Source organism: Chenopodium album, chromosome 21 (genome assembly GCF_948465745.1).
Source record: "Chenopodium album chromosome 21, dcCheAlbu1.1, whole genome shotgun sequence".
Classification (NCBI taxonomy): Eukaryota; Viridiplantae; Streptophyta; class Magnoliopsida; order Caryophyllales; family Amaranthaceae; genus Chenopodium; species Chenopodium album.
Genome location: NC_137854.1, coordinates 34,896,450 through 34,918,584, shown reverse-complemented (window position 1 = coordinate 34,918,584; position 22,135 = coordinate 34,896,450). Strand labels below are relative to the sequence as shown.

Sequence of the window (22,135 nt, the reverse complement as noted above, 5' to 3'; positions counted from 1 at the left end):
CCTTATTTGGCATAGTGGCATGCATTTTACTTGATTCTCGTTAGAGGCATCTTTTTATTGGACCTACATTAAAATGGATATTAACATGGACAATCTTTAAATTAATTCAATATTAATTAAGACCTTTTTTAATTGATAGTGGGGTTGTTAGTAGACTTGTGTAATTTATAATTACATGTCACTTCTTTTGAATAAGTTGGTTAATTAGTTTTATTTTGTTGCAATTAATCATAAATTATTTATAAACAAATGTAAGTCATTAGAAGAGAAACTCAAACTAAGCTCAAAATTGAAATAGAGAGAAAGAAAGTGGAGAAGAAGAGAGAAAGATGTGGGAAGCAAAGTTATTAGGAATTGTATTGGCAATGGAAGTGATATTTGTAGGTAGCAATACACTCAACAAAGCAGCCATGACACAAGGAATGAGCAACTACGTTTACATTACTTACACTCATGCCATGTCTCTAGTCATTCTTATTCCGGCTGCTTTCTTTTTCCATAGGTATGTTATATATATATCGATATGCTTGTAATGTGAATGATCAAACTAAAAAAACTAGAGCGACCTTTCACTAATGATCATTCTTGCTTTAATTTTCTTCTTAGCTCGATATTTTTGACATGATATTTAAATTAATTTGTCGCGTAAGTTACTATAATTACATCATCAGTATGACAATAACTAATTTTGGATGGAGATCAAGAGTTTGAAGTACTTAGATTTCAATTAATTTTAGAGTTTGATATCATTTTTTTTTTTTTTTTTTTTTTTTTTTTTTTTTGAAATGGATTTTAGCAGGAGAAACAACCGGCCTCCTCCCATTAAATGCTCTATATTTTGAAGATGTTCCTGCTTTCCATCATCAAGTATGTCCTGCAATCTTACACTAAAAGCAATTCATTGTTTTTTTTTTTTTTTTTTTTTTTTTTTTTTTTTTAGTATGTCCTGCACGTTATAGTTGTTATTGTTACTTCTATAATTTCATGTTAACTTTTCTATAACCAATTCTAAAGCAAGAAAATTAACCATTAATGTTAGTTATTGAACAATAACAAGGGTAAAATTAATTCCTCTTTTTATATACACTATTATATACAAAGTAATTTTTTCTTTTATGAAAAAAAGGAATACAATGTACTCCACTTTGTAGTATATATATAGTTAGGTTTACTTGTTATGTATGTCTTTACAAAAAACGAAGTAGTATTAAATAATAAAACTAATAATATGATTATATGAACCTCATTCCTAAAAAAAATTGAACTAACACAACCACTCGATAATTGTAGTTTTGAGCATTTTATCCTTGCTATTTTAATGTAGACTTGCACTTTCATGTATATCAAGTAAAATCTAAATAAAAAGGTACTACATACTTGTATTATCTATCTTGGTATATACAAAATAAAAAAAGGGTACTCCTTAAAAGTTACGCTGTTATCATAGGAGAGACTAAGCGCCTGTTCACATTTACGTAATTGAGTTGTACTGAATTGAATTTAACTGAAATGAACTGAACTGAGTGGAGCTGAACTGAACTGAAGTACTGAACTTAATAGAGCTGATCTGAAATGAATATTTTATGAGAGAAGGAAATTAGGAGCTGAACTGAACTGATTGGAGTTGAAATGAACAAGCCTTAAAATTTCAGTTCAGTTCAGTTTAGTTCCTAATTTTCTTCTCTCATAATATATTTATTTCACTTCAGTTCAGCTCAATTCAATAAATGTGAACAAGCCCTAAATAGTTGGTCAATGGTAGAATTTGGGTTTGTGCAGTGTCTGGATCATTATATGAGGATGAAGTTAATCATTAGTATTCATTAAATTTAAGACTCACATAATTAAATTTGTTGTTTTAATGGGTCATTCATTAGGTATCACTACTCAAATTTTATTTTCAAAAGAGAATATATTTAAGTACAACATAGTTTGGTAAATTGGTGGTCAACCATTTGGTGTTAGAATTAGAGGTTATTTGTTTAAATTTTATATAGGTATTTTTTTTTTCCTTCTATTCTTTATGACTTTCTATGCATTCATGAGAGCTTTATCTACCTTTCAAATTAAAATAAAAGAGTTTTATCTATGTATATGAATCTTTCCCATATAAGCAAAATATTCAATTCTCCCTAAAAGTCTTTTTCATATTTTTTTTTGAGGGAAAAAAGTCTTTCTCATATAATTTCTTCCCAAATCAAAATCCCAAATACATTTGAGTAAAATCATAACATTATTGTCCTTCATTTTTTATGTAGCTTTGGTTGTTCCATTTGCTTCTATAGTGGAGTACAATATAGCTCACCAACACTTGCATCAGCAATAAGTAATCTTTCTCTTGCCTTTTCTTTTATCATGGCCATCATTTTCAGGTAAGTATAGAACTATAGATCAACATATGTTTTAATTTTTTTTTTCTTTCCGTACGTACATGTACTTCCTTCTATTTCTTTCTACTTCGTAGTTTAGTTGTTACATTTCTTTTATCACGTTTTCTAATACACAAGCTTAACAACGATTAATATCTCTAATCATTAAAAAATTATAAAAAGTTAATATTAATAAAATATACATTGAGACGATTAAAATGAAATCCCTCGTGAATATGTTCAATAATAGTTGTGAACCACAAAAGCTAGTCAAAGTAAAGTTTGTTAATAGTGTTAAAAGTTAAAATGTGTCAATTAAAGAATGTAAGATTTATGGATCACACATATTTTGCAATCTGGAGCACATAACTTATTTAGTATGGATGTAAAATTACATGGATAAAAAATTGTTATCTAGTTATATTAGTTCAATTGATCCGATTAATTTACCTAAATTTCCCAAATTTTATTTTCTTTTCTTATCTTTATTTCTTTGTTAGTTTGTTTACTCCTTTACGAGTTTGGTACCATGCATGAAGCAATGTTACACTCCCGCCGTCCCTTAATACAAAATCTCTTTTTAGTATTTATTACTCACATAATAAAGAGAAAGAGGCTTTTAATTTAGAGACGGAGGAAGTATGTTATAACTAGGTTTTGTCAATGATATGCTATAAATTGTGGAATTTATGTAGGATGGAGACTTTGAACCTACGTTCAAAAAGTTGCATACTTAAGTTGATTGGAACAACGGTGTCAATTAGTGGAGCATTCATAATGATCTTTTACCATGGACTCCCTATCATTGTAGCCCCTTCACCAACGACGCCATCTCTGAGCTCTCTTGTTCAACTTCAATCTCAACCTAATTGGGTCGTCGGCGGAACCTTTCTTCTTATTAGTTGCATACTCATCTCGCTCGCATACGTTATAAAGGTCATTATCCTTCTGTTTTCTTTTGTTAGTCTTAAATCAATTTTTCGTACTAATATACTCTTGCGAGTAGTCTTGCCATTATCGTATAAAACACACACATTGTGAACGGTTACACTTGGTAACGTATAGATTTGCCTGTTACTATATGAAAATGTATATGATTAAAATAATAATAAAAAAAAATTATGAAAATATATACTCCGTTTATTAATATCTATTTATCATTATTTTACATGATAACAATTGTGTGGTATAGGTAGCAAAACGAAATATGGTCAAAGTTACTAAAAAAAATATAAATAATGCAATAAGTAACACGTAAATAATTATTATGAAACAAACGTACTATTATTTTTAATGATTATGATTCATTAGCAACTCCAATTAGCTTTTTTTTCTTAAAAAAAAAAATTTAAAGTTGATATCATAAAACTACACGTCAAGACAAATTAGATAAAATCTCATGTGATTACAAATTTATGATATCATAAAACGTACTATTATTTTTAATGATTATGATTCATTATTATTTAGCAACTCCAATTAGCTTTTTTTTAAAAAAAAAAAAAAAAATTAAAGTTGATATCATAAAACTACACGTCAAGACAAATTAGATAAAATCTCACGTGATTACAAATTTATGAATATGTGTATATATTTAATTTAATTTGTAATATTTGAATCTTCTAAAGTGTAAATAAATTTTTGTAATTTATCAAACCATGTGTCGTTTAATGGGGAAATGATTTTGACATGCTAAATATTCATATTGATTTTGGCACATACACCTAACGTGAAAGTACAATTTAGTCAATTTTCTATGTTGTTCTCACAATAGGGTGTGCCAATATCAGATTCCTATATAATGGGATCACAATTTTTTGCTTACACACTTTCATGTATTTCTTGATAGAAACGTTTAAGGACTGCATTTATCATTTTTCTACTAACAATCACTCCTTTCATTCTCCAGACTTGGATTGCAAGGGACTTCCCTCCGGTGGTGCTAATTACACTAATTACTTTCTTCTTTGAGACAATAGTGGTATCAATTGTTACTTTAATTGTAGAAAATGATGCAAGTGTTTGGACACTAACCATCGACATCAAATTAATTGCTATTCTATTTGGAGTAAGTCTTCATATTTAAGAATATTCATAAACTTACCAATCTAGATCGATTATATTACATAACTAGGTTAAATCCCGTGCCATGCACGGTAATTTTTAATACTTAATACTTATCATTAGTTTAACACTATTATTTAATTATAAAAAATTATACCTAATTGCAAAATAGGATGAAAGTTCTTTAGTTACTAAAAAAATTTATCACACTAAAGAAAACAGAGAGAATAATATATGCACGACTAATAAAAATAACTATGAATTTCATTACAAAGTTATAGATAGCAAACTATTATTGCATAATATTGTATAAAAAAAATAATTTCTTTGTTTGAATGTGTACAAATGGAATATACTTATCAAATAGGAAATGTAATATTATTGTATTTTGTATTAAAAACTTCTCTAAAAAGCTTTGACCAAAAAAATTAAAAAAAAAAAAATTTGGAGGGAAAATTTTTAACCAGGAGATGACATGTGTCATTCCTGGTTTCGCCTTTAGTATAAAGTTATAGATTACATAATTACATAATATATATTGTTTCTTATTATTATGGTTGGTTACTTGGTTAGTTATATATTTTCACTAAAATTAATATTTGGTGTATTATCTAATTTTCACCAGACTGTAGCAGTTTGTTTATTAAATATGGTGGAGACATGGGTTTGTAGATTGAAGGGGCCAGTATTTGTGGCAATGTTCAAGCCACTTCAAATGATCATCGCTGTTATTATGGGAGTATCCTTCCTTGGGGATATTCTACATCTTGGAAGGTATCACACATTTTTAACTCCGTCGACTTCTTACTTGTTACTTATATAATGCAATCTCTCTGAATTATCTAAAACCTAGCTAGTCAATTATATACTCCGTATATATTGATCTAATTTGATAACCTGAGCTTTTACCCTACCACAAATCTTTCTGTTTTTTTAAATGAGGCTTGGATATGAAATCCAATGTATTGCCGTTTGGGCTCAAAAGCTTTAGATTGGTTTGGTTTGACTAATTAAAACTAGATACGGATTCATAAAATAATATAGAAGTTTTAATATACTACACATTGCAAAATGAACATCTAAAAGTAATAGGATTGAATATAACATGCAAGTATTATTAGTACATAACATAGTTTAATAGTTTTATGCAAGAACATGCAAGTATCTATCACAGATACGTAATATATAAAAATAGAAGTAATCGTACATACATTTTTTATGTACATCATTTTGGTATAAACATCCATGTTTTCAATTACACAAAATATAACTTAGTGTTGTTGTATATATTACAAATCAAGATGTACGATATGATCTAATCATCCTTTAAAACTATGGTTTCATTAGAAAGTTTAAAGAAATCCTAAACTACGTACCCTAATAAAGACTTGAAAGAGGCTAAAATTGCATAAAGGTTGATAGTGAAATTCCTTAAATATAGAATACAATTCTTATCACGTAGCTAGAAATTAAATTACAAATTACATTGATTTAAAGAATTCAATGGAAACTCAACTGTCATTCCAATAGGAAAAGCTAATGTCTTTGTCCATCAAGAAGAAAGAGGTTGGTAAATATTTAATACATCACATGAGCACAATTTATTATCCTGTACATGTTATAATTAAAAATGTACAAAGTGTCTATTAATTCGTACATTGTTTTATTTATCACATTTAGAAAATATAATTAGCTTGAAAACCAATAGGTTAACTAAAAAAAATGCTCCAAATTAAATTAAGCTCGATCTGTCCTAGTTAATTAGATTAATATAGGTCTACATAAAAATTTCATGAAAATTGTTTACTTATTAAATAGAAATTAAACTATATAATGTTGTGCAGTGTAATTGGAGGATTGATCATAGCAGCTGGATTCTATACAGTGATCAAAGGAACATCAGAAGAAGAAGAAATGCTTAAAAAAGAAGCTGAAGATAAATTGATATATAGTAGCATAAAAGAAGAAGAGTCACATTCTCTTAAAATTCCTATGTTGCATGACAAAAGCTTGAACGCATAAAAATATTTGCAATAATTTTATCTAATTTAAAATTTGTTACAATAACCTAATTCTTACAAATTTGGCTCTAATAATTGTAAATGTCACGTTTTAATTTGTTTTTAATCATTGAATGACAATAATTCAAATGTTGATGGTTGTGAGACTTGTGACCTAGTTCAAATATATCTACTACTTTCTCCGTTTTTTTTTTTAATTGACACCGTTTGACTTTTACATCACTATTCACACACTACACTTTGACTCGCTTTTGTGATTTATAGATACAATAAAATATAATCATGTGGGATCTTGTTTGAATCATCTATATGCATATTTTATAACATCCATTATTTATAATTTATAATATTGATAATTGAAGTTATTAAGCGTTAAAAACATGCGTTGGCAGCGTGATAATAGAAGGGTGTCAATTAAAAAAACCAGAGGAAGTATATATGTACAATGTACTTGTATATTGTAGTTGTCATACATTGGAACAAAGTTTAAGGGATTAAGGGTCTCTTCTGATTGACTGAACTGAACTGAACTTATTGGAGCTAAAGTGAACTTATAAACAAATTAAATATGGGGCATTTAGATCGTGAATTTTAGATATGAGATATGTGTTTTGGAAATCATACATACCTAATACCTAATGGTTATTTAAGAAAAATTTAATTTCTATGTATACCCATAGCTCAAACCCATATCACCTAGTTTTTTTAAGGAAATTTTGTCAGAAACCACCCGTTAAAAACACTTTTTTGTCAAAAACCACCCGAAAAAAAATTTGTTGTTTAAGACCACCCAATTTTAAAAATTTGTTGTCAAATGCCACAAGAGTCTAATTTCCGGCATTGACCCCGAAGTCCGGCGTTGAACCACCCCGCGTGCAAGGCACGTGACTTTTCAAGAACCCCCCTTCCCCATTATCTCTCTTTTCTTCCTTCTCTCTCCTCAAGAAATGGGTACACATCTGATTTCTTTTCTCCCTCCTCCATTTTCGATGAATTTAAGCTTTTTCAATGTCTTCAAATTGCGATTTTAATTCAATTAACCTTTTTTTTTTGTGTAAAATTTTGCAGCAAGAATTAAACCACATGAGATGACGCAAAATCCTAAGGCTGATTTGCTGAATTAGCTCAAGGATCTCAAGCTTGCTCTTCTCCGTGTTGCTAAGGTTACCAGCGGTGCTCCTAACAAGCTCTCAAAAATGTAATTTTTTTATTTCAATTTTCAATGGTTTTTAATTTAGGGTTTATTGTATGATTTGAATGAATTAGGGGTTTTGTTTTGGGGATTTTGCAGTAAGGTGGTGAGATTAGGGATTGTGCAAGTATTGACAGTAATGTCACAAAAGCAGAAGTAGGCATTAAAGGAAGCTTACAAGAAGAAGAAGTTTCTGCCACTTGATCTTCATCCCAGAAACAGAAAGAGGAGAGAGATAGAACAGAGAGGAGAGAGAAGGAAGAGGAGAGAGATAATGGAGGTAACTCCAACTTTTTCGAAGGGGGAAAAAACGGGGAGGGAGGGGTTCATCAAAAGTCACGTGCCTTGCACGCGGGGAGGGTCAACGCCGGAGTTCGGGGTCAATGCCGGAAAATAGACTCTTGTGGCATTTGACAACAAATTTTTAAAATTGGGTGGTCTTAGACAACAAATTTTTTTTCAGGTGGTTTTTGATAAAAAAGTGTTTTTAACGGGTGGTTTCTGACAAAATTTCCTTTTTTTAATTTATTTTTTTGGACAGCACGTATCACCTAATCTTGGATTCTTAATTTCTTGTATATATATATTGCCTTATAAAATTATAAGCTCAAAACTATCTCAATCAACTACTTGCATTGGTATTATTATTGATGAATATATGTAATCATGAATTCGACAAAAACAAATTGTAATATTTTTTATGGACTAATGGACGTACTCATGTGTATGTCATGTAGGCATGGACTATTTTATTCTATTATAGGAATCTTTTGGTGGAATTAAATCTGTGAATTATTATTCCAATAATAATCAATACTTTTTTTTGGATTTAGTGGGTCGTTAACAGATTTTTGTGTTATAAACTTAAAATTACATTGCAGTTGTTTGAATGAAATTATTTCTTTTTAGTTTGTAATTTTATCATTTAATTGGATGAGAAGAGAAACTTGAATTAATAAGTTCCAAAAAAGAGAGAAAGAAAGAAGAGAAGATCAAGAAGAAAATTAAAAGGATTAAATATGTTATTGGTATTATTATTAGCAATGGAAGTGATGTTTGTAGGTAGCAATACACTCAACAAAGCAGCCACGGAAAAGGGAATGAGCAACTATGTTTACATAACATACACTCATGCCATCGATCTACTCATTCTTATCCCGGCCTCGTTCCTTTACCATAGGTATGTTATCGATATGCTTCTATCTATTTGTAATAGTGATAAAATCGTGCTCACGAAACCTTTAATCAATGTTGCATTACATAGTTATTACATTACAATAAAAAAAACTACGTGAATAACCCATTACCTCAAAAAAAAAAAAAAAAATAAATAAAAAAAAAATGTTGCATTACATTTTTCCTTTAATACATTCATCTTCTAATAACCCATTCGAATTAAGTTGTCAAATTAGCTGTACATATAATATAAATTACATTATTATATTCGGATTAAGTAAGATTGACATACAAAGATTTCATTAGCTTTTGAATTAGATCACATAGTTATTGATTTGTTTGTTAAATGTATTTGAACAGAAATCGTCAACCTCCACCCATTGGATGCTCTACAATATTGCGGATGCTCCTGATTGCCATACTCAAGTAAGATTATGTTATTTTTTTTTCATAAAATCTTTTTACTTTCTTTTGAAAAGGCATTAAGGGTCTGTTCTCTTCAGCTTATTTTCAGTTCAGTTCACTTCTTATAATTTCCTTCTCTCATATAATATTCAGTTCAGTTCAGTTCAGTTCCAATAAATTCAGTTTAGTTCACTTCAGCTCAGTTCAGTCAATCAGAACATGCCCTTATTTCATTGATCTTAATCACCAATTTTTCTAAAATCAATTCAAACTACGTGAATATTTATATTATAATAAATCAATTATTTCCATTACTTTTGTTTTATTCTCAAGCAATGAAGCACTTTAATTTATTTTGATTGGGAGGGATTGTAAATGGTGGAAGTGAATTTATTTATTTACATTAGTTAACTACCTTTCCCAAATTACATAAATTACTACGTATTTCCTCCGTTTTCTTTTACTTGCAACACACCTTTTAGGCGGGCAGTTTTAGGAGATGATTAGTGAAGGTAGACGAGCAATTTTATCAATATAGTTTTTACACGAAGATTAGAATAGGGTTAAGTATCATTTGTAAAAATTATAATGAATAATTTATCCGTTTACTTACATAAACCCGACCTCAAAACACGTGCCACAAGGCTGTGTTGCAAGTAAAAAGAAACGGAGGAAGTATATAGTAAGGGGTTTTCTTACTACAAATTACTTCGTGAAGTACTAAGGCCCCGTTGACTTCACCTTATTTTTGGTAAACTGAAATTATATTTACAGATTTAAAATTATATTTGCTGAACTCAAATTATTTTTCTGAACTTAAATTAATTTTACTGAACTGAAAATATTTTTGCTGAACTGAAATGATTTTTATTGATTTTCTATTATAATTCTTTTTTAGGAAAACTGAATTTTACTTAAATGAACTTATTTTTATTGAACTGAAATTAAATTTACTGGGCTGAACTTATTTTTACTGAATTGAAATTATTTTTACTTAATATTATTTTTTTAAAGTGAAGTGAACAGGGCCTAATTATAATTTTTCCTATTTTTTTTTTTTAAAAAAAATAGTACTATTTATAGCTCAAAATATATTCAACTTCGGAGTACTAATTATATACGAAATAATTATTGTAATTTTTTTTAGTGATTTTTTATTCTAATGGTAAGAAAAAGAAAAGCTTTAGAACCATCTTGACGAGAGGAATTGGATATTGCATCAAAAACAGAAATCTAGTAAGTGACAAGTTAATATTTTATTTGCAGATTCAATGTTTGGTCATAATTATTCATTGATAATAAGAAAAAAATATACATATAAATATTTTTTTTTTTGAGTGAAAAAAAAAATATATATATATATATATATTCTTTTTTTTTAATGGTATCTTGTTATGGAGTAGATTTTTTTAAAAAAAAAAAAATAAATAAAATATTTGTCTTAATGTGCATTTTCAAAATATTAATTTTTCATATTTTGAAAATGCGTAATAGAAGATAATTTATGCATTGTAAATTGTGAAAAAAAATAATCAAATGATAGAATTGTCAATGTAGAAAACTTCTCATTTCAAAAATTCTAGATACACCCTACTGGTTGTACTGATCGAGTATATTAAATGATTTTACTATGTATTAAAATGCAGTTGTGGTTGTTCCATTTTCTTCTATACTGGATTACGTTATAGCTCACCAACACTTGCATCAGCAATGAGTAATCTATCACTTCCTTTCACTTTCATCGTTGCCAGCATTTTCAGGTAACAAACTTCTTACAGTAAAGGCGAGAAAATATACGAAAATAGTAACTTATTAATAATTTATGGATTATAATTTTTGTAGATCTCTTGATTCATCTCTTCAAAATAAGGCTAGGGTTTTGATATGCTTAGAGTGCGGAGCATTGTTAAAATGCAAACACCTATGTATATTTGAAACCTTAACCTCTTTATATATATATATATATATATATATATATATATATATATATATATATATATACATATATATATATATATATACATATATATATATATATATACATATATATATATATATATACATATATATATATATATATACATATATATATATATATATACATATATATATATATATATACATAAATTAATTTTTGCTGAACTAAAATTATTTTAACTGAATTGAAATTATTTTTGCTGAACTTAAATTTTTATTACAGAAGTTAAATTAATTTTACTGTACTTAAATTATTTTTGCTGAATTGAAATTATTTTTATTGATTCTCTGTTATATTTTCTTCTTAAAGGTATTGATTTTTATTGAACTGAAATTATTTTTACTAAACTGAAATTATTTTTACTGAATATATTTTTTTTTTGTAAGGTGAAGTGAACAGGCCTTACTGATGATTCTCAGTTCTAAGTTTTTTAAGATAAAAATATACATTTTTGTATACCTTAATTTAACAAATTTCTATTGTATAAATATTTTTGTGAGCTATCTGAATATGAAATATTAATTTAATTTCTTTTTATGGAATAAGAAATATTACGCTATAAGCCATCAATTTAAAATTTTGGTTGAGTTGTTCATTTTAGCATGATATCAAGAATCATCATGACACAAATGTCACGGTTTTAAATCTCATCCACCATCCCCCCTCCAACACTTTCAAGTGGAATACGTCGCATTAGGTATGAGTAGGGGGGTATGTCACATCCACACTTCAAGTCCATATGGCTCTCATGTGAGGGGGCGTGATAGAGTATAGAAACCGATCCTATACTTCAACCATCAACTTAAAATTTTGGTTGATTTGATCATTTAACAGTTTGCCTCATATAGTCATAGTCTCATACCATACCATGAACGTTATAATAAAAATGCATTTATTGTCATTGAAATAATTAAGTTCCAATCCCTCACCACCTTAATTTGTTTCTAATACCAAAACCTACTATTCTGTGAGCCAAATGCTTCCTTGAGGCGTTAATTTGACCATTGATAAAAAAATAAAAAAAAAAAAAAAAAAAAAAAAAAAAGGAAAAATAAGTAAAAAAAAAAAAAATTTCTAGATCAGCAAAAATAACTGAAGTTCATTAGAAATTATTTAAGTTAAACTAAGAGTTATTCAATATCGATCAACAAGAATAAAGTGAAGTGAGCAGCCTTTACACCGTATTTTCCTTGTTTATGTCAATTCTTCTAAAAGATTTCACATTAAATATGGTCAAAATTAGGCAAGTAAAATGAGATGAAAAGATTAATGAATTGAAATTTTGTACCTTGCATAATAACTTTCCTTTTTTGGTCTAATACCATGAGATAAAGTAGTTATTACTCATCATATTAGCATAAGTTACCCTTTTTTTTTTTCTCTTTCTGTATAGTGATTAAAGATGAAATAAATTATGGAATGTAGGATGGAGATATTGAACCTACGTTCACAAAGTAGCATACTAAAGTTGACAGGAACCACAGTTTCAATTAGTGGAGCATTCATAGTGATCTTCTACCAAGGACTACCAATTAGTAGTATATTCCCTTCACCAACCAACCCATCTCTTCACTCTCTTGTGGAACTTCAAACTCAACCTAATTGGATCCTTGGAGGGACCTTGCTCTCATTGTGCTTCTTACTCGTCTCATTTGCGTATGTTACCAAGGTAATTATTTTTACAGATGCTTTTATATATATATATATATATATATATATATATATATATATATATATATATATATATATATATATATATATATATATATATATATATATATATATATATTAATTTGGTGTTTAGAGAGCTAAAAGGGCAAATGATGAGAATCGATCCCAAAATCTCTTGGAATCGAGAGGGGAGTTCTAACCATTTGAGCTATCCCTCACTCTCATGCTTAGATACTCCATACATATGTGTTTATTCAAAATATATAACAAAATTATACATCATTTTATTTAATTTTAATGTTAATATGCTGTTTTTGTTTTCTTCTTTTTGGAGTTATGGACTACATTTATCATTTTTCCACTAATAATCACTTAATTTCTTTTCTTCAGACTTGGCTTGCAAGGGACTATCCTTCAGAAGTGCTAATAACACTAATTACTTTTTTCTTTGAGACTATAATTGTATCAATCATTACTTATTTTGCAGAAAATGATGCAAGTGTTTGGAAACCAACCTTTGGTATCGAGTACATTTCGATTCTCGTTGGGGTATTTTCTTAACATTTGCCCTTGTTTTACTTTCAATTAAGTTTATTATCATCATCAATTCATCATTATTCTGTGTTACTTTTTTCGTTTATATAGATTGTCTTACAAAGTATTTTACTTTCATGCATTTCCAAAGTATATATATATATATATATATATATATATATATATATATATATATATATATATATATATATATATATATATATATATATATATATATATATGTATGTATATATGTATGTATATATCTATGTATGTATGTATGTATGTATGTATGTATATGTATATGTATATATGTATGTATGTATATGTATATATGTATATAATTAAGTTGGAAATTATTCATGACAAAATCACGCACAACGGTGCAGATGGATATAACAAAATATAAAAATGATACAGAAACTAAAACCGAAACAAATGAATAAATATAATAAAGTCCGCATGAATATATACGAAGTATTATTATTATGAATTATTATTATTATTATTATTATTATTATTATTATTAATTATGAATATTAATGTGGGTGTATTATCTAAACTTTGATTAGGCTGTGTCAGTTGGTACGATAAATATTGTGGACACATGGGCATGCAGAGTGAAGGGACCAGTTTTTGTAGCAATGTTTAAACCACTTCGAATGATTATCGCAGTTATCATGGGAGCTGTTTTCCTTGGAGATGTGCTACATCTTGGAAGGTACCTTTCGTCATAATTCAACTTCCTACACTTTTTAATTATGAAAAATGATAAACATAGTCTTAAGGTTATGTATAAGAAGCTAAAAAAGGATATAATGAGAATAGATTAAAATTCATTACACCGATCTTCCTGTGATTTTGTCATGAATTCTCAGCTTAATTTCATTTTAGGAAGTATATTTACTGCTTATACATAGCCCTAAGAGCAACTCAAATGGCAAGCTGATTGTCAAATTAGCTAGTTATGCCACATAAACTTTTAAGCTAATTGTCATTTTGACTCCAACGGCTAGCTAATAGCTTACTATTTAAATGGACCACACCTCCTTAATTTACGTTGATAAATTTCATTTTATTTATTCTAATTTTTTTTTTTATTTTAGCAATTTTTTTCCAAGCAAATTAGCTTGATGGCCAAGCTAATTGCATTTTCTAGTTCCAATAGTTAAGCTAGTAGCTACAGATTATTTAATATTACAAGCAAATCCTTACATAGTATATAAAAAAATCAAATGCCATTGTCGTGTAATATGTTGTTGGATTAGCTTCAATGTATATTATAAAACATTTTTTTAAATAGTTTTTATTAAATTATATCAATATGCATGTATTTAAGGTCAAACTTGTAATTTAATATGCAAGTGTGTCAATCATTTTGTTACAAGTAATCAGGAATAAAAGGGGTGTTATAATATGAAATCTAGATACATCAAGGACAAATCTCACTTTTTTTTTTCAAATGAAAATCACGTTAAATTATCCCATGATAGTTTCTGAAATTTGGATAGTGTAATGTTTAAGGCTAGATTATTTTATTATATTGACTGAAGTCTACTTAAAAAAAAAAAAAAAAAAAAAATTTGTTTAAATTGTTTGATAAATAGAAAATAAACTATATAATTCTTTTTATGCAGTGTAATTGGAGGATTAATTATCACAATTGGGTTCTATACGGTGATAAAAGGAAAAGCCGAAGAAGATATGCTTAAAAAAGATGTTGAAATTAAGTTGACGTATAGCATAGAAGAAGAAGAGTCGCATACTCTAAAAATCCCTATGTTGCTTGACAAAAGCATGGATGCATAAAAGTTTTGCTACAAGTTTTAATAACATTTTGTTCAACGTACAGATTACATGTCATACATACAGTGATACAGATTGTATGTAAGTCTAATCGTATAGTATTCTTACAGTAAGGGATTATGAATTTATAATGGTTGGCTTGCTTGGTCCAATGGTTATGGCTAGCAAGGCAAGGGTTTTAAACGAATTTATTACTATATAAACCATTATTTTTGTTTATGTTTACATAAATTGATCGATTGTTTTATTTATAGACTTTGTAAAATCTCCGTTGTAATAGCAAAGTTGTTGCATATCAAAACTTATAAAATCTAACACATGTAAATAAAAATTTCCTTTTAGCAAAGTTTCAACCATTGTTAGTTCCCACTTCTCTATATTGTTACGTTGTGTTTTGTATATCCTTCATTTTACATATATAATTCATCAGCTGTCTGTTTATATTACATATACTCTTGTTGTCTCTCCACTCATTCTTATTCTTGCTCCACCTCTTTCCTTTGCCTGATTTAGGGCCTGTTCACATTTTTCGAACTGAGCTGAGCTGAATTGAACTGAACTGATTGGAGCTGAACTGAACTGAACTAATTGGAGGTGATGAATTGAACTGAACTGAATAGAACTGAGCTGAAATGAATATTTTATGAGAGAAAGAATCAAAGAAATTAGGAGTTGAACTGAACTGAACTGATTAGAGCTGAACTGAACTAAACTGAACTGATTGGAGCTGAACTGAACTGAACTGAAATTAAGTAAATGTGAAGATTGTGAACAGGCCCCGTAGTGTTTATGTCTGTAAGGTGAATGATCGATATAATGGACTTGAGAGATCGCGGGCCACCTTTCACCAATGATCATTCTTGCTATAATTTTTTTCTAGTACTTCCTATTTGAATTATGTTATAACATACGTCTTTAAAGTACAACAATAATAATTGAACGTGAATAAAACAAGTTCTTAACTTGAAATAAATCTATACTAAAAACTAGTTAAAAATATTTACTTCCACCATTCTTTTTTACTTATATTTGTTTCTTTTATCACACTTGCCAATGCAAAACTTTAAAAATCGATAACTTTAATTCTCCATAAGTACAAATTATAAAAATTACATATTATAGTAGTATTTATTGAGACGTATCTAACAAGATCCTACGGGAATATATTGTAACATATACGAAGTATATAATTTACAAAAGATGGTCATAGAAAGGATGGTGAATAGTGTAAAAGTCAAAGCGGGTTAAGTAAAAAAGAACGGAGGAAGTATATATACTCCCTCCATCCCATAATATAATTCTTCTTTGTGTTTTTTCAGGGTTTTTTTATTAATAAAAGTGAAAAGTAAAAGGAAAATGCTATACATAGCCCTTAGAGCTACATATAAGCATTAAATTTACACTAGAAAATCGTAAAAAGTTAGGAAATCATGAAAATATGAACACTAATTACATTGATTTGCGCGTGTTTTTGTCATGAATTTCTAATTTAATACTCCCTCCGTTTCATAATGATGTTCCTGTTTCGTAAATCGATGTAATTTTTTACCCAGCTTTGACCGCAAATATCTTTAATCTCACAATAGCAAAAATTATAAAAGTTAGATATTAATAATCTACTCATCAAGACGAATCAAAGTAGATCCCACATGACTATATTTATTCTTATAGATTAAGAGAAATTTAGAAGATTCTCTCTTTCTTAAAAAAGTCAAAGTTTCCAAACAGGAACATCATTGTGGAACGGAGGGAGTACAATTTTCAAGAGTTTATTTAATGCTTATATATAGCCCTTAAGGCTAAGGAAGTACAATGAACAAAGTTAAAAAAAAAGTAAGAATATAATAGTCTTTACATACTATCCAAAAATAGAAACAGAATCAACATTTTAGATGTCCAAATTTGTAAAACAAGAACTATATTATAGGACGGAAGGAGTATATATATTAAAAAAATCAATTAGATCATAAACTTTAAAAAAGAATTTCAAATAACCTATAGTCGTTTGTTATTAATTTTTTTGGCGGGACATATCACCTAATCTTGGATTCTATAATAAGTTTCTTACAAAAATATAACTTTAAAATATCATCTCATACATATAGTTATTCATGATTATGTAGTGGAAACATGAATTTGAAAAAAACAAAAAAAAAAAAAAAAAAAATTTATCTATCATGGAGGCATGGACTACTTTAATTCCATTAGTGGAATCCTTGGGTGGGACCCAAATAAAAAAAAATATCATATAATGTTGACAATTAACTAATTAAGCTATGAATTATTCCACTATTTAATTATTTTTTTTTGGTTAAAGGGGGGGTTGTTAAAAGACTTGTGTAATTTAAAATTTCATTGCATTTCTTCAAATGATTTAATGAATAGGAGAAACTTTTATTAAGCTCAGAAAAAAGAGGAAAAGATAGAAGAGAAGATCAAAAAGAGAAAAAAAAAATGTGGGAATTAAATTTATCGATAATAATATTGGCAATGGAAGTGATGGTCGTGGGTAGCAATACGCTCACCAAAGCAGCCACGGCAAAGGGAATGAGCAACTATGTTTATATTACTTACACTCATGCCATCGCTCTTGTCATTCTTTTTCCGGCCACTTTCCTTTACCATAGGTATGTCGTCGACATGTTTTAAAATTACAACGTGAATGATTAAATTAGACTCGAGTAACCTGTTAGGATCTCACAAAAGATCATTTTTGGTCCATTATTTTTTTTTAATATTTTCGTCCTCTAATCTATCCAAGTTAATCTATGTTGATCATTTTGATCTGACCAATAACAATTAATTATGGATGGAGTGAGATTATTGTAGAAAGAATTCCATCACTTTTAAAGTTTTAAAGGTTTTGCTTGTTTTGGTTGTTAAATGAATTCGAACAGAAAGAAACGGCCTCCACCCATTGGATGCTCTACAATCTTGCGGATATTCCTTCTTGCCATCCTCAAGTATGATCATTTTATCTTTCTTTTTTTTATTACATCTCATTTCATGTTTAATAATTTTACTATAATCTATTTAATTTACATGAAAGTATTATAAAAAGTTAGAAACTAATTATTGCATAATTATTCTTTATTTGCTTTATTTTATTGGTTAATGAAGTAACCTTTTTTGTTTAATTATTAAGCAATGACGCATTATTTTTAATTAATTTAGGGGAGGGGTTGTTGTTGGAAGTAAACTTTTAATTTAATATGCAATAATAAGCTAGCTAAGCTAGCTGCCATCGGGGTAAATTCTCTTATAAGGCTCTGTTCACTTCACCTTATAAAAATAATATTCAGTAAAAATAAATTTAGTTTAGCAAAAATAATTTCAGTTCAGTAAAAATAAATTCAATTCTTAAAAAATAATTTCAGTTTAATAAAAATAATCTCAGTTAAGTAAAAATCAGTAAGTATAAAGAAAAATTATAATAGAGAACCAGTAAAAATAATTATAGTTCAGCAAAAATGATTTCAGTTCAGTAAAATTAATTTCAGTTCAATAAAAATAATTTAAGTTCAGCAAAAATAATTTCATTATATAAGGAAAATATGATCATATATAAGGGATTTTATTCATCAATATATAAGGAAATTATAATCATATATAAGGAAAATATATATATGTATTTTTTGATCTTTATGTATAGGCTCAAAAATATACAAAGTATTAATTTTCATAAATTTTGAAAATACGAGTAATTTTCTAAAACATGTATTGAAAAATGTGAAACAATATAAAATGAGATGACATCAACGGAACATCTCATTTCAACAACTCTAGACATGCTCTAATTTACGCTAATCGAGTTACTAAAAGATTTATTTGTATATATAATTGCAGTTGTAGTTGTTCGATCTTCTTTTATATCGGATTACGTTATAGCTCACCAACACTTGCATCAGCAATAAGTAATCTTTCCCTCGCTTTCACCTTTATTATAGCCATCATTTTCAGGTAACTAAACATTTATAACAATATATATTGTGATTTAAGTTACCATGATATAATGTTTTTTTTTTTTTTTGACAGGGGATATAATGTTATTATTATTACTCATTTTTAGTCATTATTAAGAATGAAATGAATTGTGGAATAATGTATGTAGGATGGAGATATTGAACCTACGTTCACAAAGTAGCATACTTAAATTGATAGGAACCATAGTATCAATTAGTGGAGCATTTATATTGATCTTCTACCAAGGACAACCAATTTCTAATATGTTCCCTTCACCAACCAAGCCATCTCTCCACTCTCTTGTGGAACCCAATTGGGTCCTTGGAGGGATTTTTATCACAATGAGCTGCATAGTCCTCTCACTCGCGTACATTACAAAGGTAATGATTTTTCCGAAACCTATCTATACACATATTATATACTATATATGTAGTATTAAAGTATATTTTGGAAATTTATAACAAAATCATGTATTATTTCGTGTTTTAAGCCTTTTTTCTTTTCTTGCTTAATGTTCTTTCTAGATAGACAAGAGTCTAAGGGCCTGTTCTCTTACGTTGAAATTCAGTTCAGTTCAGTTCAGTTCAGTTCAGTTCAGCTCAGTTCAGTTCAGTTCAGTTCAGTTCAGCTCAGTTCAGTTCAGTTCAGTTCAGTTCAGTTCAGCTCCTAATTTCCTTCTCTTATAAAATATTCATTTCAGTTCATTTCAGTTCAGTTCAGCTGAGTTCAGTTCAGTTCAGTTCAGTTCAGTTCAGCTGAGTTCAGCCAATGAGAACAGGCCCTAATTAAGGACTATATTTATCATTGTTCGACTAATGATTTTCTTTTTCTTTCTTCGTTTCAGACTTGGATTGCAAGGGACTACCCTTCCACAGTGCTAATAATACTTATTACTTTTTCCTTTGAAACTATAATGGTATCATTTGTTACTTTAATTGCAGAAAATGATGCTAGTGTTTGGAAACCAACCTTTGGTATCGAGTTATTCTCTATTCTCTTTGGGGTAATTCTTAATAATTGTTTTCATCCTAGACCAAATTATAATTTTAGGTTTTTACTAAAATGTATATTTATTATACTAATTCACAAAATTGATATATAATTTGTGTATTATCTCAAATTTGTCCAGGCTATATCAATTGGTACGTTAAATGTTCTTGACACATGGATATGCAAAATAAAGGGACCTGTATTTATAGCAATGTTTAAACCACTTCAAATGATTATCGCCGTTATTATGGGAGCATTTTTCCTTGGGGATGTGCTACATATTGGGAGGTACCATTATTTTATAACTTAGCTATTAGTCTATTACTTGGTGAAATTAGATCTTAAGGAGAACTAAATACTAGTATTTACACCTTTTTTTTACTTTTTTTTTTCTTTTTGAGGAAAAATATTTACACCTAAACTGGCCAAATTTTTGAAACTTGAAATTTATACTATGATAACCAACCTATAAAGCATGTGCGAGGGTGTGGAATAGCTCAAGTGGTTAAAGCTTCTCTCCCAATTTCAGGATATTCTGGGATCGACTCTCAACCTCGCCCTTGTGGCTCTCTAAAAAAAAAAAAAAAAAAAAAAAAAAAAAAAGGCTATGAAATGTAATTTAATAGTACTGGACATGCCTTACACACTTGTGTTTTATGGATATCGGGCATAGTTTTTTTATCAATATATTACTTTATACTTTTTTTTTTTTTTAAGTTTTTAATAAATTAAACTTTATTTTCAATTAGATATTTTGATGAATTTTTTTTTATTTTTTTTTTATTGATTTTTCATCCTATTTGAATATAAAAAGTAACATTTATAATGTTTCAAAAATAAAAAAGTAACATTAATAAAATGTAATTGATATTTTCATAACATCTTTTTAAGAATACGTGTATATTATGTTGTATATTTTTAATATTACTTACTCAGCTGTAGTATTATTATTAAAAGCTTAAAACTAGCTAGTGTTTACGTACCTGTTTTGTATATGTACCGATTCTTCTGTATTAAATTTATTGAAATATTAAAAATGAGTTTTGTAATTCTTGTTATGCAGTGTAATTGGAGGATTGGTCATAGCAGCTGGATTCTATACCGTGGTAAAAGGAAAAGCCGAAGAAGAGAGTCTTAAAAAAGATGATGAAAATAGGTTGACGTATATCATAGACGAAGACTCACATCCTCTAAAAATCCCAATGTTGGATGACTAAAACATGGATGTTTAATAGTTTTTCCAATAAGTTCCCCTAATTATTGGTTCAATCGAATTAATAGAAGTATATGCTGTATATTTTCCGATGCACACAAATTGTGTGCACATATCTAATTGTACATAACATGAAATCGGTTGTTAAAAAAAAAAAAAAAAAAAGTGTTTTATACATACTTGCATTGAAAAAGAAACAGGTGTAGTGGTTGCCAAGTTATGAGTTGTGCAAAAAAAGGCATGCTCTAATGTTTATTTAGGCTATTGTTATTAACGAATTCAATTCAGGTGAATTGTTATTACTACCTCCGTTAATGGTTATCTGCAACTTTGGAATATTTTATACCTCACAAATAATATCCCAAAGTTGCAGATAACCATTAACAGAGGTAGTATATGATTTAAAATAAAACTATCTCGTACCCATTAGGGCGTTGTTGAGTTTTTGTTACGACTAGATCGAGGTGATCAAGATATAGTCCAGCCTATCCAGGCCAGCATCGGAATACCATGACACACAAGCTAATTTGACTCTACCTTGATCGCTAGCAAGGTCGGGTTGGCCATTTAGCCAATAAACATATATTTGGCACAACAAAATAAAACTGGCCTGGTTAACCTATTGGGCAAGAGGGCCTAGTCTAGCTAGCTCATCAACCTCTTTAATTTAACAAGATAGACGTGCTAGTAGCCAATATTATAACTGATTTACTTTCTAATTTAATTTGTATTACTTACATACCTTACCTTAAT

General features: G+C 28.4%; 3 protein-coding genes across 3 annotated transcripts; all 3 read left to right on the top strand.

The window, feature by feature from the left end:
• The first annotated feature begins 329 nt into the window (after nt 1–329).
• Nucleotides 330–6,455, top strand: LOC145600727 (WAT1-related protein At3g28050-like). The gene is made up of 7 exons (XM_081656599.1): nt 330–513; nt 1,266–1,320; nt 2,259–2,372; nt 3,065–3,305; nt 4,279–4,437; nt 5,059–5,207; nt 6,278–6,455. The coding sequence occupies exons 1-7, from the start codon at nt 330–332 to the stop codon at nt 6,453–6,455; spliced, it is 1,080 nt and encodes a 359-aa protein (XP_081512725.1).
• Nucleotides 6,456–8,689: 2,234 nt separating this feature from the next.
• LOC145600726 (WAT1-related protein At3g28050-like) lies at nt 8,690–15,245 on the top strand. The gene is made up of 7 exons (XM_081656598.1): nt 8,690–8,826; nt 9,183–9,248; nt 10,874–10,987; nt 12,631–12,874; nt 13,267–13,425; nt 13,983–14,131; nt 15,048–15,245. Exons 1-7 carry the CDS (start codon nt 8,690–8,692, stop codon nt 15,217–15,219), a joined length of 1,041 nt encoding a protein of 346 aa, XP_081512724.1. The 3' UTR covers nt 15,220–15,245.
• A 2,323-nt stretch (nt 15,246–17,568) lies between these two features.
• On the top strand, nt 17,569–21,516 carry LOC145602541 (WAT1-related protein At3g28050-like). The gene is made up of 7 exons (XM_081658733.1): nt 17,569–17,843; nt 18,114–18,179; nt 19,063–19,176; nt 19,328–19,559; nt 20,024–20,182; nt 20,309–20,457; nt 21,233–21,516. Exons 1-7 carry the CDS (start codon nt 17,671–17,673, stop codon nt 21,384–21,386), a joined length of 1,047 nt encoding a protein of 348 aa, XP_081514859.1. The 5' UTR covers nt 17,569–17,670; the 3' UTR covers nt 21,387–21,516.
• The last annotated feature ends 619 nt before the right edge of the window (nt 21,517–22,135 follow it).